The 18,717-nt window shown below is 42.8% G+C and overlaps 1 protein-coding gene across 1 annotated transcript in view; it reads right to left on the minus strand.

The window, feature by feature from the left end:
- The window catches only part of lrp1ba (low density lipoprotein receptor-related protein 1Ba), a 306,610-nt gene that overhangs the window by 47,944 nt on the left and 239,949 nt on the right, over positions 1-18,717 (minus strand). Inside the window, 3 exon segments of the mRNA XM_048163800.1 lie at positions 9,749-9,865; positions 16,002-16,121; positions 18,513-18,632. Of these exon segments, the coding sequence (XP_048019757.1) occupies positions 9,749-9,865; positions 16,002-16,121; positions 18,513-18,632 (357 nt within the window).

The raw sequence follows: 18,717 nt of genomic DNA on the forward strand, positions 1-18,717 counted from the left end.
ACACAAACCCACAGCTCATAAATCTGATGTGACAGCTGGGAAACCTTCAAGACATTGTTGATATTTAGTAAATAATGCTGAGACAACAGCTGCTTTAAACTGACATTGATTTGTTTTGAGTACTTTGTGTACCCTTTAAAGTTTTAAACAAATATCAACCAGTAAGTCTAAGCACAACTTCAAAGGACAGAAAGGGCAAAGGAAGGAAAGTGGAAAAGAAGGACAGGATAGAAAAGGAAATAAAAGGAAAAGAAAAGGGGGAAGATAAAAAGAACAGGAGGAAAAAGAGGAAAGGGAATGAAAGGAAAAGTTAATGGTAAAAATAAAATGTGAAGTAAAGTAAAATGAAGTGAATGAAAAATAGAGAGGAAAGGGAAAGAGGATTGATGCCAGGAAAAGAAAGGGGAAAGGGAAGGAACATGCAAAGAAAAAGACAAACAGGAAAGAAAGAAAGAAAGAAAGAAAGAAAGAAAGAAAGAAAGAAAGAAAGAAAGAAAGAAAGAAAGAAAGAAAGAAAGAAAGAAAGAAAGAAAGAAAAGAACAGGAAAAGGAAAAGGAAAAGGAAAAGGAAGGAAATGAAATGCAAAGGTAACAGGAAGTGTAGAGGTAAAGAAAGTGAAGGAAAAACAGATGGGAAACAGAAGGGGAAGAGAATGAATTGCAGGAAGGGGAAGGGGAAAGAGAGGGGAAAGGAAAAGAAAAGGGAAGGAGAAGGAAAGAAAATAAAAGTAAAACAAAACAAAAGGAAAAACAAAAGAAAGGAAATGTAAAATAAAATGTAGTAAAGGAAAAACAAATTGGAAAAGGAAGGGGAAGAGGAAGAATACTAGGAAGAGGAAGAGGAAGGGGAAGGGGAATGGGAAGGGAAAGAGGAAAGGGAAGAAAATGAAAAATAAAACAAAAAAAGTAAAAGTAAAAGGAAGTAAAGGAAAAACAGAGCGGAAAGAAAAGTGAAATAGCAGCAACAGGAAGTTAAATTGGAACAGCAAGGGGAAAAGGAAAGGGAAGCAGTATCAATGAGATGGCAATTGTGTTCATGCTTTCTGCTGCATGCACAAGTGTGGCTTACATCACATTTTGAAAAAAAATGAAGGCAGTGGCTCTGTAATCTAGTAAATTAATGGTCAGAGCTCACGCCACAGCACAGAGAAGAAAACAAACCACTACGATGGCAAATTTACATCACCGTTTATCACGGGAGCCGATGCCGGGAGCAACAAGACCGCAGCTATTAAAACCAAATTGCAGATCAGGGTGTGAGATCGATTCTGCCATTCAGTAGGACACTTTCTCCGCTAACTGTCAATCAATGTCACAGAGCTGACAAAAATGTACAGCTGCGCTCCAGTGGATGGTAGTTAGTAACACAGACAATAAAAATACCTGTCTGTATTTCAGGAAAATTGATATAATCACTATTTGGGAAGACATATAAACTTTCACAGCAATCAACAGACAATCTTATTCTCACTCTGTTTCTCTCACGCTCTTGTTTGAAAGTGTAAAGCAAGAGGCTCGAGATGCAGTTGAAGTGTGATGAGATCCACTGGGCTTCAGGAGCTCTTTGACTACTGGAGAACTTGTTCTGTGCCCACATAATGACCCAGACATCAGGGAACAAAATAGGGAATAAACATTTGAGATTTGAGGCAACAATCACACACACACTCACTCAGAGCACAATAATGAAGCACATTTGGACACTGTTTGAGACCCATACTAAATAAAAAGATATCTCACACACTGCCACACACAGACGCATCTCGCTAGCTTGTAAGACTCTCTCTGAAGATCCAACATCTATGTGCCACACACTGCAGAGCATGAATACATTTTTTGTTGTTTTCAGAAATCCTGCTGTGTAGTACAGTATGTCTAGTTGCAAAGTGTGATAAGAGGAATATGTGAAAGCTGCATGTATTTAAATGTCAAAGCACTCAGATGTCAAAGAGGACAAGCAGATTGTAGCATCACTGCATTAAACGGCATTAAACTAAACTGTAGTAAACATAACAACACAATGAAGCTAAACTAAACTACATAACAAAACAAAACAGTATAATCAAACTAAACTAAACAAATCAGCAGAATGAAACAACTAAATAACAAAAACCAGCACAATGAAACTAAATCTAAACAATACAGCACAATGAAGTAAACAAAACTAAACATTTAAATAACACACAACAAAACAGCACAACAAAACAATCCTAAACTACACAGAATAATGAAGACAAAACAGCACAATGAAACTTAATTAAACAACAAAACTCAAAACACCAACTAAAATAACAATATAGCAATGTAAATAAACTAAACTAAACAACACAGCACAACAAAGCTAAACAATAAAACTAAACACAGCACAAATAACTAAACAAAACAGTGAAACTACACAGCATATCAAAACAAAATGACAAAACAGTGAAACTAAACAACACAGCACAACGAAACAAAACAACAAAACAGTGAAACTAAACACAACACAAATAACTAAACACAACAGTGAAACTACACAGCATATCAAAACAAAATGACAAAACAGTGAAACTAAACAACACAGCACAACGAAACAAAACAACAAAACAGTGAAACTAAACAACACAAATAACTAAACAAAACAGTGAAACTACACAGCATCTCAAAACAAAACGACAAAACAGTGAAACTAAACAACACAGCACAACGAAACAAAACAACAAAACAGTGAAACTAAACACAACACAAATAACTAAAAACAGTGAAACTACACAGAATATCAAAACAAAACGACAAAACAGTGAAACTAAACACAACAAAACAAAACAACAAAACCATGAAACTAAAAAACACAGCACAACAAAACAAAAAAACAGTGAAACTAAACACAACACAACGAAACAAAACGACAAAACGTCTCGGTTACGTATGTAACCCTCGTTCCCTGAAGGAGGGAACGGAGACGTACGTCAGTAGTGACCGACGAATTGGGATATCGCTTAGAGAGCCCTATCAGCTTCGTGTAAACTTAAACAAGCCAATGGAATTGGCGTGCGATATTTGCATAAAGCGCACCGCCCCCGACAGGTGTATATAAATAGGAAGCAGATGCAATCGCACTCTGTTTTTCGCTGAGGAGACAACTGGTGTCCGCGCTACAGCGAGGGTACAGAAACTGTGGCGACGGGACGTACGTCTCCGTTCCCTCCTTCAGGGAACGAGGGTTACATACGTAACCGAGACGTTCCCTTTCAGTCGGTCACGTTCGACGTACGTCAGTAGTGACCGACGAATTGGGATCCCAACTAAAGCGCCACAGTTACGAAACCCCTTCCAGTGCCCAGCGCAAGCTCAGCCGCCCATAGCACCGGCTGGCGGTGAAGGGGGCGAGCTTACACCGAGAGAGTCTACTGCTGTCTAACCACTACCCACTAAGTAAACTAGACACACTGGGGAAGCGAACCCGAAGGGACGCTGCGGAGACCACTACCTACCCAATGGGGGAGGAGTTTACGTGGGAATACACATATGGACTGGCCCGGGGGGCAGTACGCATATGGAGTCCCTGGGATGGCTCCACCTGGTTAGGGGGAGACTCATCAGACAGGTGACAGCAGAGCTGGCTCTGCTAAGGGAAAGACACGGACTCGGCCCGTAGGGAGTTTTAAACCGTGGAAAATACACATATGGGACCGCTCACGTAGAGATTTAATCTCCTCGCTCCCCTCAGGAATCTGACGATCAGATCGTGCTTCCCCAGGGACTTACCCTCAACTGCGTGGTGATGTGCGGCGATAGCGGCAACATACACCTTCAGGGTGGAGGGAGACAGCCTTCGCTCCAACCCTTCTTGCAGGAAGGAAAGCACGGATCCGACCGAACATGATCGGGGGTCCTCTCGGCGAGAGGCGCACCATTCGACGAACAGGTTCCACTTCAACGCATAGAGACTCCTAGTGGAAGGAGCTCTAGCGGAAGTGATGGTGTCTACAACCGCTTGCGGGAGATCACTCAGAACCTCCGCATCCCGTCCAGGGACCACACGTGGAGGTTCCATAGGTCGGGACGCGGGTGCCACAGGGTGCCCCGTCTCTGAGTCAGGAGGTCCTTCCTCAGAGGAATCGGCCAGGGAGGGGCTGTCGCGAGGAGAATGAGGTCTGAGAACCAGGTCCGAGTGGGCCAATACGGAGCCACTAACAGAACCTGCTCCCCGTCCTCCCTGACCTTGCACAGGAGTTGTGCGAGAAGGCTCACTGGGGGAAACGCATATTTGCGCAGACCCGGGGCCAGCTGTGTGCCAGGGCATCCGTGCCGAGCGTGCCGCCGGTCAGGGAATAAAACCACTGGCAGTGGGCAGTTTCCGGGGAGGCAAACAGGTCTACCTGGGCCTCGCCGAAACGCTGCCAAATCAGCTGGACCGCCTGGGGGTGGAGCCGCCACTCGCCCGCAAGTGGAGGCTGCCGTGACAGCTCGTCGGCTGCACGGTTGAGCACACCTGGGACATGAGTGGCCCGAAGGGACCTCAGATACTTCTGACTCCACAACAAGAGATGGCGGGCGAGTTGCGACATGCGACGGGAGCGTAGACCACCTTGACGGTTGATGTACGCAACGGCCGCAGTGCTGTCTGAGCGGACTAGAACGTGCTTGCCTGACAACAGCTTCTTGAAGCGGGCCAGCGCAAGACGTACCGCTAGCAACTCGAGGCAATTGATATGCCAATGCAGCTGAGGCCCCGTCCAAAGACCTGCCACTGCATGCCCGTTGTACGTGGCCCCCCATCCCGTGGCAGAGGCATCTGTGGAGACCACAGCGTGCCTGGACACTTGTTCGAGGGGTACTCCGGCCCGCAGGAACGAAGGGTCCGACCACCGGACAAGGGTGCGACGGCAGCTCGGTGTCACGGGGACACGGAGCGTGCCGCACTGCCACGCCCATCTCGGGACCCGGCCGCGGAGCCAGTGTTGAAGCGGTCTCATATGAAGCAATCCGAGCGGCGTGACCGCGGCTGCAGATGCCATATGCCCCAGGAGCCTCTGAAAATCTTTCAGTGGAACCGCTGTCCTGCGCTTGAGCGAACTCAGGCAGTTCAACACCGACTGGACGCGCGCCTCGGTGAGACGCGCAGTCCGTGCAACCGAGTCTAGCTCGAGACCGAGATAAGAGATCCTCTGCCCGGGGGCGAGTTTGCTCTTGTCCCAGTTGACCCGAAGACCCAACCGGCTGAGGTGAGCTAAAACCATGTCCCTGTGTTCGCACAACTGCTCTCGCGAGCTGGCCAGGATCAGCCAGTCGTCGAGATAGTTGAGAATACGAACGCCCTGTTCCTTGAGGGGAACAATGGCCGCCTCCGCAACCTTCGTAAAGACGCGGGGTGACAGGGCCAGCCCGAAGGGTAGGACTTTGTACTGATATGCCCGACCCTCGAACGCAAACCGGAGGAAGGGTCTGTGTCGAGGCAGAATCGAGACATGAAAGTACGCGTCCTTCAGGTCTATTGCTGCAAACCAATCCCGGGGACGGACGCATTCGAAAATGCGTTTCTGCGTGAGCATCTTGAACGGCATCTTGTGAAGATACCGGTTCAGGACGCGCAGATCCAGGATTGGCCGTAGCCCACCACCCTTCTTTGGTACAATGAAGTAGGGGCTGTAGAACCCCGACTTCATATCGGCTGGAGGGACCGGCTCGATTGCATCCTTCGCCAGGAGGACAGCAATCTCCGCCCGGAGAACAGGTGCACTGTCCAACGACACCTGAGTGAAGTGGACACCCCTGAAAACCGGGGGACGCCGGGCGAACTGAATCGCATAGCCGAGTCTGATAGTGCGAATGAGCCAGCGGGACGGGCTGGGAAGCGTGCTCCACGCCTCCAGACTCCGAGCCAGCGGGACCAAAGGCACCACAGACGCACCGGGGGTGGGGCAGCAAGGCAGAGAGGGACCCGACTCGGACGGCATGGGAGCGGCCCGGAGTGAGGTCGGACTCTGCGAGGCAGCAGTGCGAATGGGAGACGGCGCACGGGACGCGGTCTGCGCCACCACACTGTCGCCTACTGGCGAAATGGGAGGGGGTTGCGAGTGGCGAGGCGGGGCCTGGCACACTGGCAAACGCGCCCTCTTGTGACCTGGAGTTTGAGGAAACTGCTCTTTTTGTGGCAAAGTGGGTACCGCTGGACTCCGGAGAGCCAGCGGCGGTAGATGGACAGACGCCACAAAATCCCCCCGGCCCTCCTCCGGGGGTGGGAGAGCAGATGGAATACTCTCCCGAAGGGCAGGAACCTTCCGCTCCAGGTCGCCCGTCTCAGGGCCGAGTTTTCCCCGACCGCTTGCCACCTGGCTTGGCAGAGACGGGCTGGGCACCACGTCCGCGACCGGCACCCTGCTGTTTGGCTGGTGTAGGCTGCTGCTTTGCCGATTTAGCAGGGGCGGAGGAAGACGCAGGCGGGCGCCCTCGGCGACGAGCGGGCTGAGGCTGAGCCACGGGCGGCTGGGTGGAGGCAGCAGCGGACCGCCGTGGCATGACATGTCTGATAGCCTCAGCCTGCTTCTGTGCAGCGGAGAACTGTTGGGCACAGCTCTCCACCGCGTCGCCGAAAAGGCCGACCGGAGACACGGGGGAATCCAGGAACCGATGTTTGTCGGTCTCCCTCATGTCTGCCAAGGTCAGCCAGAGGTGGCGTTGCTGGACTACCAGAGTAGACATCGCCTGGCCAACAGAACGCGCTGTCACCCTCGTTGCCCGGAGGGCAAGGTCAGTGGCAGCGCGCAGCTCCCCAAGCAGCTGTTGGTCAGGACCTTCCTGGGGCATCTGCGACAGCGCTTTTGCCTGATAGACCTGCAAAAGGGCCATCGCGTGCAGGGCAGAGGCAGCCTGCCCACAGGCACTGTAAGCTTTCTCAGTCAGACCGGCTGAGAATTCACAGGCCTGGGACGGGAGACGCGGCTCACCGCGCCCGCCAGCGGCCGTTGGACACAACTGCATCGCAACAGACCGCTCGACTGGCGGGAGCTTCGCGTACCCCCTGGCTTCCCCGCCGTCCAGGGAGGTGAAGGCGGACGAGGGACCAGGCCCTGTACGAGCCCCATACGGAGCTTGCCAAGACCTGGTCACCTCATCGTGTACTTCCGGGAAGAAAGGCATTGGGGCGGGACGCTGGATTTGACCAGCGCGACCCCCCCCCAAGTACCAATCGTCCAACCGAGATGGGCCGGGACAGGGTGGAGGGTTCCACTCAAGCCCGACGCACAAGGCGGCCCGGGAGAGCACAGCCGTGAGCTCGGGATCCGACTCGGGCCACGCTACCGTCCCGGGCGGCAGCGCGTCCGGATCTTCCTCCCCGAGGACTCAGGCTCACCTTCCGATGCAGCAGTCGACATCCGATCCGCCGCCGGCACACCAAAGGTAACGGCTGGACAGTCCGTAGAGGGCCCAGCGGAAACCAACGGTGGCACGATGGGTTGCGGTGCTGATGAGGCGGCAGGGGCCCGAGGAGCGTTTCCGCTCGGCGGGGAAGCCCTGACCGTAAGCCTCAGGTCACCCTTCCTATACACCGCCGAACCGTCATTCCGGCCCGGGCCGGAAAAAACGGTCGAACGGGGCACAGGGGAGGGGGCCCCCGCTTCCTGAGACTTCAGGAAGGAGAGTCTCGACCTCAGCACCGCGATAGTCATGTTCCCGCAATGGGAACATGAACCATTCACAAAAGCTGCTTCAGCGTGCTGAATGCCCAAACACGAGATGCAACGATTGTGCCCATCAGCAGGGACCAGGGAACGACCGCACCCATTAACGCACAGACGAAATGACATACTGTCAGGGTTCGTCTGTAAAGCTCTTTTAGAAGGGGAAAACAGTCAACTCGCTCGTGCCGAAGCACACAGGGAGTGACGCGATGTGCCAGGTACACCACTCCCTGGACACACCGAGGAACCGGCCCAAATCGCAACACACACACTTTCACTCTAGGCGTGTGCTGTGAAAACAGCAGTTGAGAGCTATAGCTCGGATCCTCGGGAGCTCGCGACCTCGCTGTAGCACCGTTACACCGGCACACACGGCTTGCTGTGAATCCTCTTCGAGGCAGTTTAGTTCACACAAACAGTCTTCTTAAACAGGACACCACTGAATGGCTCCGAAGCGAAAGACAGAGTGCGATTGCATCTGCTTCCTATTTATATACACCTGTCGGGGGCGGTGCGCTTTATGCAAATATCGCACGCCAATTCCATTGGCTTGTTTTAGTTTACACGAAGCTGATAGGGCTCTCTAAGCGATATCCCAATTCGTCGGTCACTACTGACGTACGTCGAACGTGACCGACTGAAAGGGAACAGTGAAACTAAACAACACAGCACAACAAAGCAAAATGACTAAACAGTGAAACTAAACAACACATCACAACAGAACGACAAAACAGTGAAACTAAACAACAGCACAAGAAAACGACTAAACAGTGAAACTAAACAGCACAACAAAACGACAAAACAGTAAAAACTAAACACAGCACAACAAAACAGTGAAACTAAACAACACAGCCCAAAAAATGACAAAACCGTAAAACTAAACAACACAGCACAGCACAGCACAGCACAACAAAACAACAAAACAGTGAAACAAAACAACACAGCCCAACAAAATGACAAAACAGTGAAACTAAAGAACAGCACAATAAAACGACAAAACAGTGAAACTAAACATAGCACAACAAAACGACAAAACAGTGAAACTAAACAACAGCACAATAAAACGACAAAACAGTGAAACTAAACAAAGCACAGCACAACAAAACTAAATAAAACAAAACAAAACAGTGAAACAAAACAACACAGCCCAACAAAATGACAAAACAGTGAAACTAAAGAACAGCACAATAAAACGACAAAACAGTGAAACTAAACAACAGCACAATAAAACGACAAAACAGTGAAACTAAACATAGCACAACAAAACGACAAAACAGTGAAACTAAACAAAGCACAGCACAACAAAACTAAATAAAACAAAACAAAACAGTGAAACTAAACAACAAAGCACAACAAAACCAAATGACAAAACAGCACAATGAAATTAAACTAAACAAAGCACAGCAGAATGAAACTAAACTAAAAATAAAATAAAAATGATGCAATGAAACAAAAGTATAGTAACAACAACGCACAGCTCAATTTAAACTGAAACTAAAATAAAACTAAACATGGCACAATTAAACTAAATAACAGCACAATGAAACTAAAACTAAACACAACAGTGCAACTTAAAAAATGCACAGCACTATTAAACTAAACAAAAACTAAACTAACACCAACCACTACACAATGAAACTAAACTACACAAAATAACAGTATAATGAAACTAAACTAAATAACAAATTACAATGGAATTAAAACTAAATACAAAGCAATGCAACTAAATTAAACAAAAATGCACAGCACAATGAAACGAAACACAGCATGATCAACTACATTAAATGACAAAACAATACAATGAAACTAAATAACGCAGCACAATGAAACTAAAAAGGCAAAACAATTAAACTAAACTAAAAAAAAACAAAACATAATGAAACTAAACTAACCAATACACATCACATTTGGAGATTCATTCAACAATTTGTTTGAACTCCACTTAAACAAAAACAAAAAGTGCTTTGCTTTCTTTAGTTTTACTACTGTTTTTGAAGTCAGACATCATCCACAGAGGAAATGTTTGTTAAACTATTCACCGCATAACTCTGTAATAGTTTAGAATTAAATGCAGAAGCACGTACTGCAGTTCTCCTCGTCTGAATTGTCGCTGCAGTCGCTCTGGCCGTCACACCTCCAGTGGTCCGGTATGCAATTGTTGTCCTTGCAGCGAAATTCATGAGGCCCGCATGTCTTTTCATCTGCATACACAAACAAACAAAGCATCCATTTAAATTTCCCACTTAATATTACTGTGTAAAATAAATAGGATTCTGAGCTAGCTTAGATAAACTAAACTATAACATGTTTTTCTTTTTCTTTTTTTTACAATATTCAGACTGTAAAACACTTATTAAATCGTTTCATAGAAAATTAGGATTTTAATAATAACCCTGTGATGGTTTTCAGCTTATCACATAGGTTAGTATATTCATATTTTATTAGTACATGTTTACTAATGTTTAATGTTTCCTGCAATCTGCCAGTTTTTACCATACATAAAACATAAGAAAAACTTTTTTTTTTTTTTTTTTTTTACAGGATCCCACAAAGGCTGAATCAAAGGCACAATGGTGTAAATCACATCTTCATTTCTCTAAAATAATCAACATGCTAATCCGAGCTCATTTGAGTACAGGAAATCAGGAATGCAATTTCCCCTCATCTGAATGTCTGCGACGACTAATCCAACTATCTTGAGAGATGAGAACATAATGCATGATTAATTGACAATCACAATGCTGTGTTTGAGTGCTAATTCCCTGACATAAATGACATTAAGAGAATTCTAATTTGGAAAGAACATGGCTGGAATATTAAGATTTGTCCCCAATATAGCTTTAGGGCTCAAATCACTTTCAAGTTGGAAAAAAGAGAGAATTTTGCTCATTAGAGAATGAAAATACCAATATATGTTTTTACACTCCATTTTATATGTTAGAAAGAAGCGCAGCTGTTGTCCTTGCAGCGAAATTCATGCGGCCCACGTCTTTTCATCAATCCAATAAAAATGCGGAAAAAAGAACCACATATTTACTTGATTTTAACAGTGTGCTCCAAACGACTTTCAGGACATGCAGTTGCTCTGTTACAATATACTCTGATTTTTAAGACAAACAAACAAACACAGCAGGTATACTGAATGAATTCATTGTTTTAATGCATTTGTGATAGTCTGTATGCTTTCAGTGTGCTACGGGCTAATTAGCTTGCGCTGACGTGCTGCCAACGTGAGGCAGATCATGGCGAATAATTCAAAATAAATAAATAGGATCATGCTGTGACGTGAGAGGCCACATCCAACAAATTAAGAGCCGTGTTCAATGCGTCAGAGCGAGGCAGCATGCTGAATGTTTCATAAGAGCTGAATCCAATGATCCATTCTTCTGAAACACGTTAATGTGGATCTTTAGTTGTGATGCAGGAAAACACATCGAAGCACTCAGCCATTCAGGCTAGAGCAACCAAGGAGAGCATGCAGTGATGTACTGGAACACAATGATGAAAAAACAAAACAAAACATTAATATCACTCCTGTTAACAAAACTAACTACATAAACTAATGCAAAGTACCTCAGTATCAACAATAATAAAAAAAAAAAAAAAAAATGTTTTTGAATCATTTTATGCATGGATTGTGTAATACGCATTTTTCAATGACTAATGCCAACACCAGTAACTATGGAAAAGTTTAAAAAAATACTGATATTATATTTTATTTTGCCTATACTACAATATTATTACATTTAAATTTGAAAAAATAAATAAATAAATTATATATATATATATATATATATATATATATATATATATATATATATATATATATATATATATATATATATATATTATTATTTTAATATATAAGGCTAACACAATTTAATTACATTTATATTTTAAAATATTAGACTAATTAATTATAATAATTAATACATAATTTACTGTATTTTATTATTAGTAACATTATTACAAATAATACTTAAATATTTCTACATTTATTTATTAATACATGAATAATTAATGATAACATGTAAAATATTATTATTATTATTATTATTATTAATAATAACAATAACAGTTTTATTGCATATTTTTGAATGACTGATGCTAATACCAGTTATTAAAGATGAACTACTGAAATTTGTTTAATTTTATATATATTTTATATCATTACATTTTAGTATAGGCTAAAATTAAAAAATACAATTATATGTACTCAAAATAAAATATAAAAATATACAATTTATTCATATTTAAATATAATGAAAAATACATTTCAATATTTTAACTAATTCTTTTAATTACTATGAGAAAAAAAAAAAAAAAACTTTCTCAAGACCCCTGCTAATCCAGTCCATTACAGTCCATTACATTATAGCCTTTCTGTTTTGAAAACCCATTGCCAATGTCCATGTCCATTAAAAGTCTTGGTCCCCTTTTCATCCAGTCAGCCTATCAATATTCCCTATGTCTTCTTTGAATCTTATTCACCCACCAATGGATGCTTTTTATCTTAATATCTTGTTATGAAATGACTAATTTTCAAAGAGATGTAAGCAAGTTATTGATTTTTTGAAGATGAAGCTCCATTCCGCTGATGGACGTTCAGATAGGCACTTAAAAAAAGGTCCTCATGTTTAAAAATCAATACAGAATTATGCTGGGTAAATGTGAATATTCCATTATATCCTCTCAATGATGTAAAGTGCACAAGTGCGTTGTATATTTAGGGAAATCCAATACATCCTCCAGAATAACAATATTGCCAATTCCATATGTAATTCCAGTACATAAGGAGAAACACTCATTGTATGGAAGAAAATAACCTCATTGAGTTCTAAAGCCTTTTGAGACTGTAAGAACATAATAATCCTTACAATTTCTCTGATATTCAACCAAATTTATTCTAATTATCTGAATAAATGTGCAACATTTATAAAGTAACCAAATTTCTTAAAATATAATCTTTTTTTAATTGTTAGAGGTGATCTCATGGGTCAGGACAATTTTGCAGTTCATTTTTGTCTCATTGTACCCTACCAGACAATTTTATGTAACATAAATATAACTTAAAAGTATATTTTGGTGACTAAAAAAGCTTTGATATGTTTAAAAGAAAAACATTGCAACTTTCTTGAAAGACCCAAATGGCAAAATTACAACCTTCAAGCTTACTTTCTTCTTGCAATGCACTAAACTTTCCCTGCAATGAAAGCCAGAGTGTTAGTTGGTCCCTTGGAGAGGTAAATTGTAAAATTTGGAGAATTGGTGCTGGACAGAAATGGACAGCACTTATGAAAAGTTTTTTTGGATTGATATAAAGTTCAAACAATTTACAAGCCAATTTGTCACTGCAAGATGTGACCTACTGTGCTTGCCATTACAAAGTGAGATATGTTACTAGCAATAACACGAAGATGCCCTTCTTTATTCAACTACAAAAAGACACTCACAAAAGGAGAAATGAGGACTTTAAAGTGAACACTACTACACAACCTTGAGAATGTCAGTCTTTTAAAGCTAAAGAATACAAAGCCTTTCCGTCCCAAAAAGTGCATCTGTCAGGGTTATGTTGAAGTCTGTTTAGTTGTGTTTTGGTTTAGTTTCCATTATTTCCCTCGTTATCTCTGTATAGTCAAGCCTTTGGTGTCCTCTGCTCTTGGTTCGGTCTTATTTATGTCAGATAGTTGCATTCTATGAGTGTCACCTCAGATTTATTATTAAATACCGTTTCTCTGAATCTCCTGTGTCGTGCATATTACTGCAGACAAACTTTACAGCATCATCTACAGAATAGTAGTATGTAATGTACTAGTAATGTTTTTACCACTCAAATCTTGTTTTTATTAGTTCATAATCCTCCCCATCTGTGCACCCAATGCAGTTATCATGAGGATTGAGAAAATTTGCCGTAAACACAATACATTTTAATTATATATATATATATAAAGTTGGGTTAAAAATATATATACATTTTTGAGCCAAAATATAGCAGGTGAATTATGTATGTGATGATGTATAACATTCTAGGCAATATTTACTACAGTAAAGATGACCGAGTGGATCTCTGAGCTGGTGTGATTGAGTGGAGGCGGGGCTCATTTGCATATTCATGGATCCGTGTATACCAAATAAAGAAAGTGTGTAGGGCTACATTCAAGCTATTTTATGGCATGAAGAATTTTTTTTTTCCACAGGAAAAAACATTGATAAAACATCATGGGCCCTATTTTAACGATCTGAAACGCAAGTGTCAAAGCGCGAAGCGCAAGTAACTTTGTGGGCGGGTCTCGGCGCTGTTGCTATTTTCCCGGCGGGATAAATGGCTCTTGCGCCCGGCGCAAATCTAAAATGGGTTGGTCTGAAGTAGCTTCATTATTCATAGGTGTGGTTTGGGCGTAACGTGAAATAAACCAATCAGAGTGTCATCTCCCATTCCCTTTAAGAGTGAGATGCGCTCGCGCCATGGCGGATTGCTATTTACATGGCGTACACGCGATGAGTCAGTTAATATATATGTGTGTGTATTGGCACGATTGTTCAATTAATTAGCCAATTTCGTTCATCATTATAAGTAGTAATAGGCTGAATTGAAAATAGGTAGCCTAATTCTAATACACGCAATGACTATTCATCATTACATTTTTATATTTATGTAGCCTACACAATAATATTCTTTTACACTGTAATCCTTTTGTTTTTAATATTTGGCATGTTTGTGTGATGCGCATCCCTGTGTGTAATAAGCAAAGTCAACGCGCACTGTGGACGTGCCCAGAGGCGCAGTTTCTACCAACGCGCTCTAACAAAAAAATATTGCGCCATTGACTTTAGACCAGGTTTGAGTTGGTCTATGGCGCAGTCTATTTTCAGCTCCTTAAAATAGCAATGCGCGGGCAATGCGCCTGAACACACCTCCTTTTTTGCGCTGAACCGCCCAGGGAGCGCAAGTTCATTCACTAGTTTAGCGACGTGCTTCTGTGGAGGGAAAAGCGCGCTTTGCGCGGGTGCAAAATAGGAATGACACATGCGTCGGTGTACAAAGTCAATTGCGCTGGGTGCAAGATAGGGCCCTATATGTCATTTTGATGATCAAAGATTTTTAAGGGATACAATTATTGACTACAGGGGGACTTTAAAGGTGCTAAAGAGGATCTTTTCGTCGACTGAGAAACCAAAGACTGTTACTGAGTTTTTGAAATAAGCGCATGCGTAAGAACAACCCCCCTCCTTCGAAGGAACGCCTCCCAAAACTCGTAAACACTCGTATTGGAACACGAGTGTTTACCACCGGCATTCGCTGTGTTGTGTTAGTGGATTCATTATGTCGGACTCACCGCAGGTAACTCATAATCTGCAGTTGTTACTCCTGTCTCCTGATAAAAACATTGCATGCAGCGCCTGTGGAGTGTGGAAAGTTACTGGAGCGCGCAGCCGCGCTCGTCTCTCACAAGGAACGTCATGGCAGTGATTGACAAGCCAGAGGGCCAATCGTTTACGCGATGATCGCGTAAACGATTGGCTGATGTTTTTAAGGCCCTACCTCGTGCACAGATGATGTATATTAATATTATTACTTTCAGTGCACCTAATAAATAGTCTTTTATCAGTTAGTAAAGACAGTTTCAAGTAATATTGCAAAAATGTATAAAACAAAACATCCTCTTTAGCACCTTTAAGTAAATACATTTGAAATATGATAGTTATAATGGTTTTGTAATTGTAAATTTTTTTTTTTTCTCACATCATTAGTTTAACAACATGCATCAAGTCAAACTTGATACCTAAATGAAAAGTCTCAATAAGCAACATCCAAGCAATGAACCAGTTTTCACCAGAAAACTTATATTTTGTCTACAAGCCAAAGTAGCTGCTTTACTTAGCATATTAAATCCAGTTGTCATTACAGAGGAACACTGCACTTTTAAAACGGAGGAAAACCAAAGAATCTGCATAATTATAGTATGCTAAATGTTCCATTTTGGGCCCGATGGAGAAGGCTAATCGGTTAGCTGCTCATAAAGCAAACACAATGCAACCTGACAACCCTCGCCCTGAGAAGACGTTAGCACTTGGTTGAACAGTTTTCAGCAAAACGTCTCTTAGCGCACTAGCATATCCACAAAACCTCAAGATTAGAGTAAGAACTCGGTTATGAAAGCTATCTTTATTCATCTGAGTCAGCCCTCTGGGTAAACAGTCGGTGCAAAATGAAAGCAAATGGAATGTTTTAGGAGTTTTGACTTGCAGAAAATTCTCACACTGAATTTTAACAAGGATATTTATGGATGGTGATGATGAGCGTGAGGTAATGCACGACGACGTCGACGGACTCACCGCAGTTGGCCTCGTCTGAGCCGTCGGCACAGTCGGGGTCCTCGTCGCACACCCACAGCTTGGAGATGCAGTGCATTGTGGTCTTGCACTGAAACTGGGACGGCGAGCAAGTGTTCTCGGCTGGAGATATAAGGACATCATGTGATCAAAACTTTGAGAAGATAAGACAAAACACAGAATAATCTCAAATGTTTTCTTCGTATTCGAAAGTTTATATGTTTTAAGCCTTTATTCTACTCAAAACTTTTTGGAAGACACCAGGAGGGAGTAGAACCATAAAGAATCAGTAACAGACTGCAGAAAAGTGTTCTTTAATCTCCCCACAACACCTCCAAAATAAACACATGGATTGTGCATAATAGTAGGAACATTGCTCGCAGCAGGCGATTTGAAGTCCGACAGTGATTGTCTTGCAATTGATTGTATATAAGGAGGTGAATTTGCACACAAAGGCTGCTTTGATGGCTGTAGCGGTGGAGCTTTAAATGAGAGGAATTAAGAGACAGCATTTCTCAGAGAGGGTTTTTGTGCTGACTTTTAATATGGTAAAACGCAACACTCTCTGAATGGTAAAACACTCACTCCTTGAGAAGTTAGTGGCACTAATAACTTCATTGTGTTTTTTTTTTTTTTTTCCTTTTAATTATTTAATTATATATCGCTATATTAACCAATACCAAGAATATTGAAAAACAACAACAACAAAATGCTCCGGAAATGGCAATTTTCTACTTAAATGGTTATGTTCACTTCAGAATTAAAATTTCCTGATAATTTACTCACCCCCACGTCATCCAAGATGTTTATGTCTTTCTTTCTTCTGGCAAAATGAAATTAAGGTTTTTGAGGAAAACATTCCAGGATTTTTCTCCATATAGTGGACTTCACTGGGGTACAACGGGTTGAAGATCCAAAATGCAGTTTCAAAGCAGCTTCAAAGGGCTCTAAACGATCCCAGCCGAGAAATAAGGGTCTTGTCTAGCAAAACGATCTGTCATTTTCTAAAAAAAATAAAAATGTATATACATTTTAACCACAAATCCTCATCATGCGCTGCTCTGCGATATGCCACACTTTACATAATCACGTTGGAAAGGTCACGCACTGGAACTGCAATTTGGACCTTCAACCCGTTGTACCCCAGTGAAGTCCACTATATTGAGAAAATTCCTGAAATGTTTTCCTCAAAAAGCTTAATTTCTTTTCGACTGAAGCAAGAAAGACATAAACATCTTGGATGACATGGGGGTGAGTAAATTATCAGGAAATTTTAACTCTGAAGTGAACTAATCCTTTAATACTCGTTTTATTGCTTGCTTTAAATTATGGCTAGTATATAAAACATTATTCCTGGAGAATATTCGTAAGGTTCACATGGATTAATTTCAGAACATTTTAAACATTGCTAAGCATGAATAATTCATGATAAAACAAGTAAAACAATATTGTGTCCAGGTGGTCTAACTAACCGCAGTTTCTTTCTCCTCACATCTTTGTTTTCAGACCACTGTGCGTTAAGCTAAGCCTAGACCCAACATTCCCGGAGGTACAGCGGCAATCCTGACCCACAGCGCTCTCCCTCCTTGGAGGAGGAGGTCTAAAGCCGGCCTCTAATGCCATGCTCCATATGCGATTATCCCTGTTAAACCCTCCCTCTGTTTGGCTAATCAGTGCCCTGGGCTGAGCTCAGCTCCCCTGGATCCAAGACACTGTCAGACCACCTCAAAAGCCTCTTAGAGTTCTGGGGACCCTCCAGGCTCCATCCAATGCAATGCTGTTAATAATTTTCCTCGTTTTTAACTTCTATCTTTCTGATTCTCTCTCAGAGAAGACAGACAGCTTCTCTTCTTCGCTCCCCCATAAGGGCGTACCAGAGCTGGGCGTCTTATCAAAACCCAGCCAGATATTCGACTCTGGGGAGGAGTGAGAAATTAGGCCCCTGCTGTGGCTTCAAATGAAGGATTCTGATCTGAGCGAGGGTATTAACTTCTGCCAGTCTCCTCCTTCTGTACTGCCACCTAAATTAAGACTTTGCATTTGGACAAGGATTGAATCACCATCGCAGAAAGTAATGATAACTCCTGCCTGATTTTTGAAGGTGACAAGACGGCGTCTTTGCTTTCTGGTTAGCAAGTCTACCTTGCTTTCTCTTTACTCATTTCACTCCTTTCTTCTTGCCATTGGTTTTCTACATTTCCCTCAAGCAATTCTGTCTAAAGCGCTCTGCCGGAAAGTAATGAGAAAACTGAATGTTTACCAGGCTTCTTGCTTGGCTCTTTTCTCATCAACTGATTCAAACTTCTCAAACATTTGGTTGAATCTGAGTTTGACCTTCACAAGCCAATAAATACATACTGAGGACATAAAGAAAGAGATTTCTTGTATTTTCTACCTCTAACTCGATCTTTTCTGAGGTTTTTTAAGGAACAAGCGAAAATGCGAAACAATGGCATTCATTGTCGGTGACTTCAAACGTGAGAGAGAAAAAGAATGAGCCCTATTGTCTCTTACGGCAATCAGTTTCATCTTCTCCATCTCCGCAGTCGTCTTGTCCGTTACAGCGCAGGTTTATAGGGATGCACTTCTGCCTTTGTGTGCACTTAAACTGGCCAGACAGGCAAATATATGAGTCTGAAAGCATACGCAACAAGAACATCACTGTACATCATCCGGTATTACTGTATGCTTGGTCTCCATTTATCCATTCATCAATCTA

This window comes from Megalobrama amblycephala, linkage group LG2 (genome assembly GCF_018812025.1).
Source record: "Megalobrama amblycephala isolate DHTTF-2021 linkage group LG2, ASM1881202v1, whole genome shotgun sequence".
Classification (NCBI taxonomy): Eukaryota; Metazoa; Chordata; class Actinopteri; order Cypriniformes; family Xenocyprididae; genus Megalobrama; species Megalobrama amblycephala.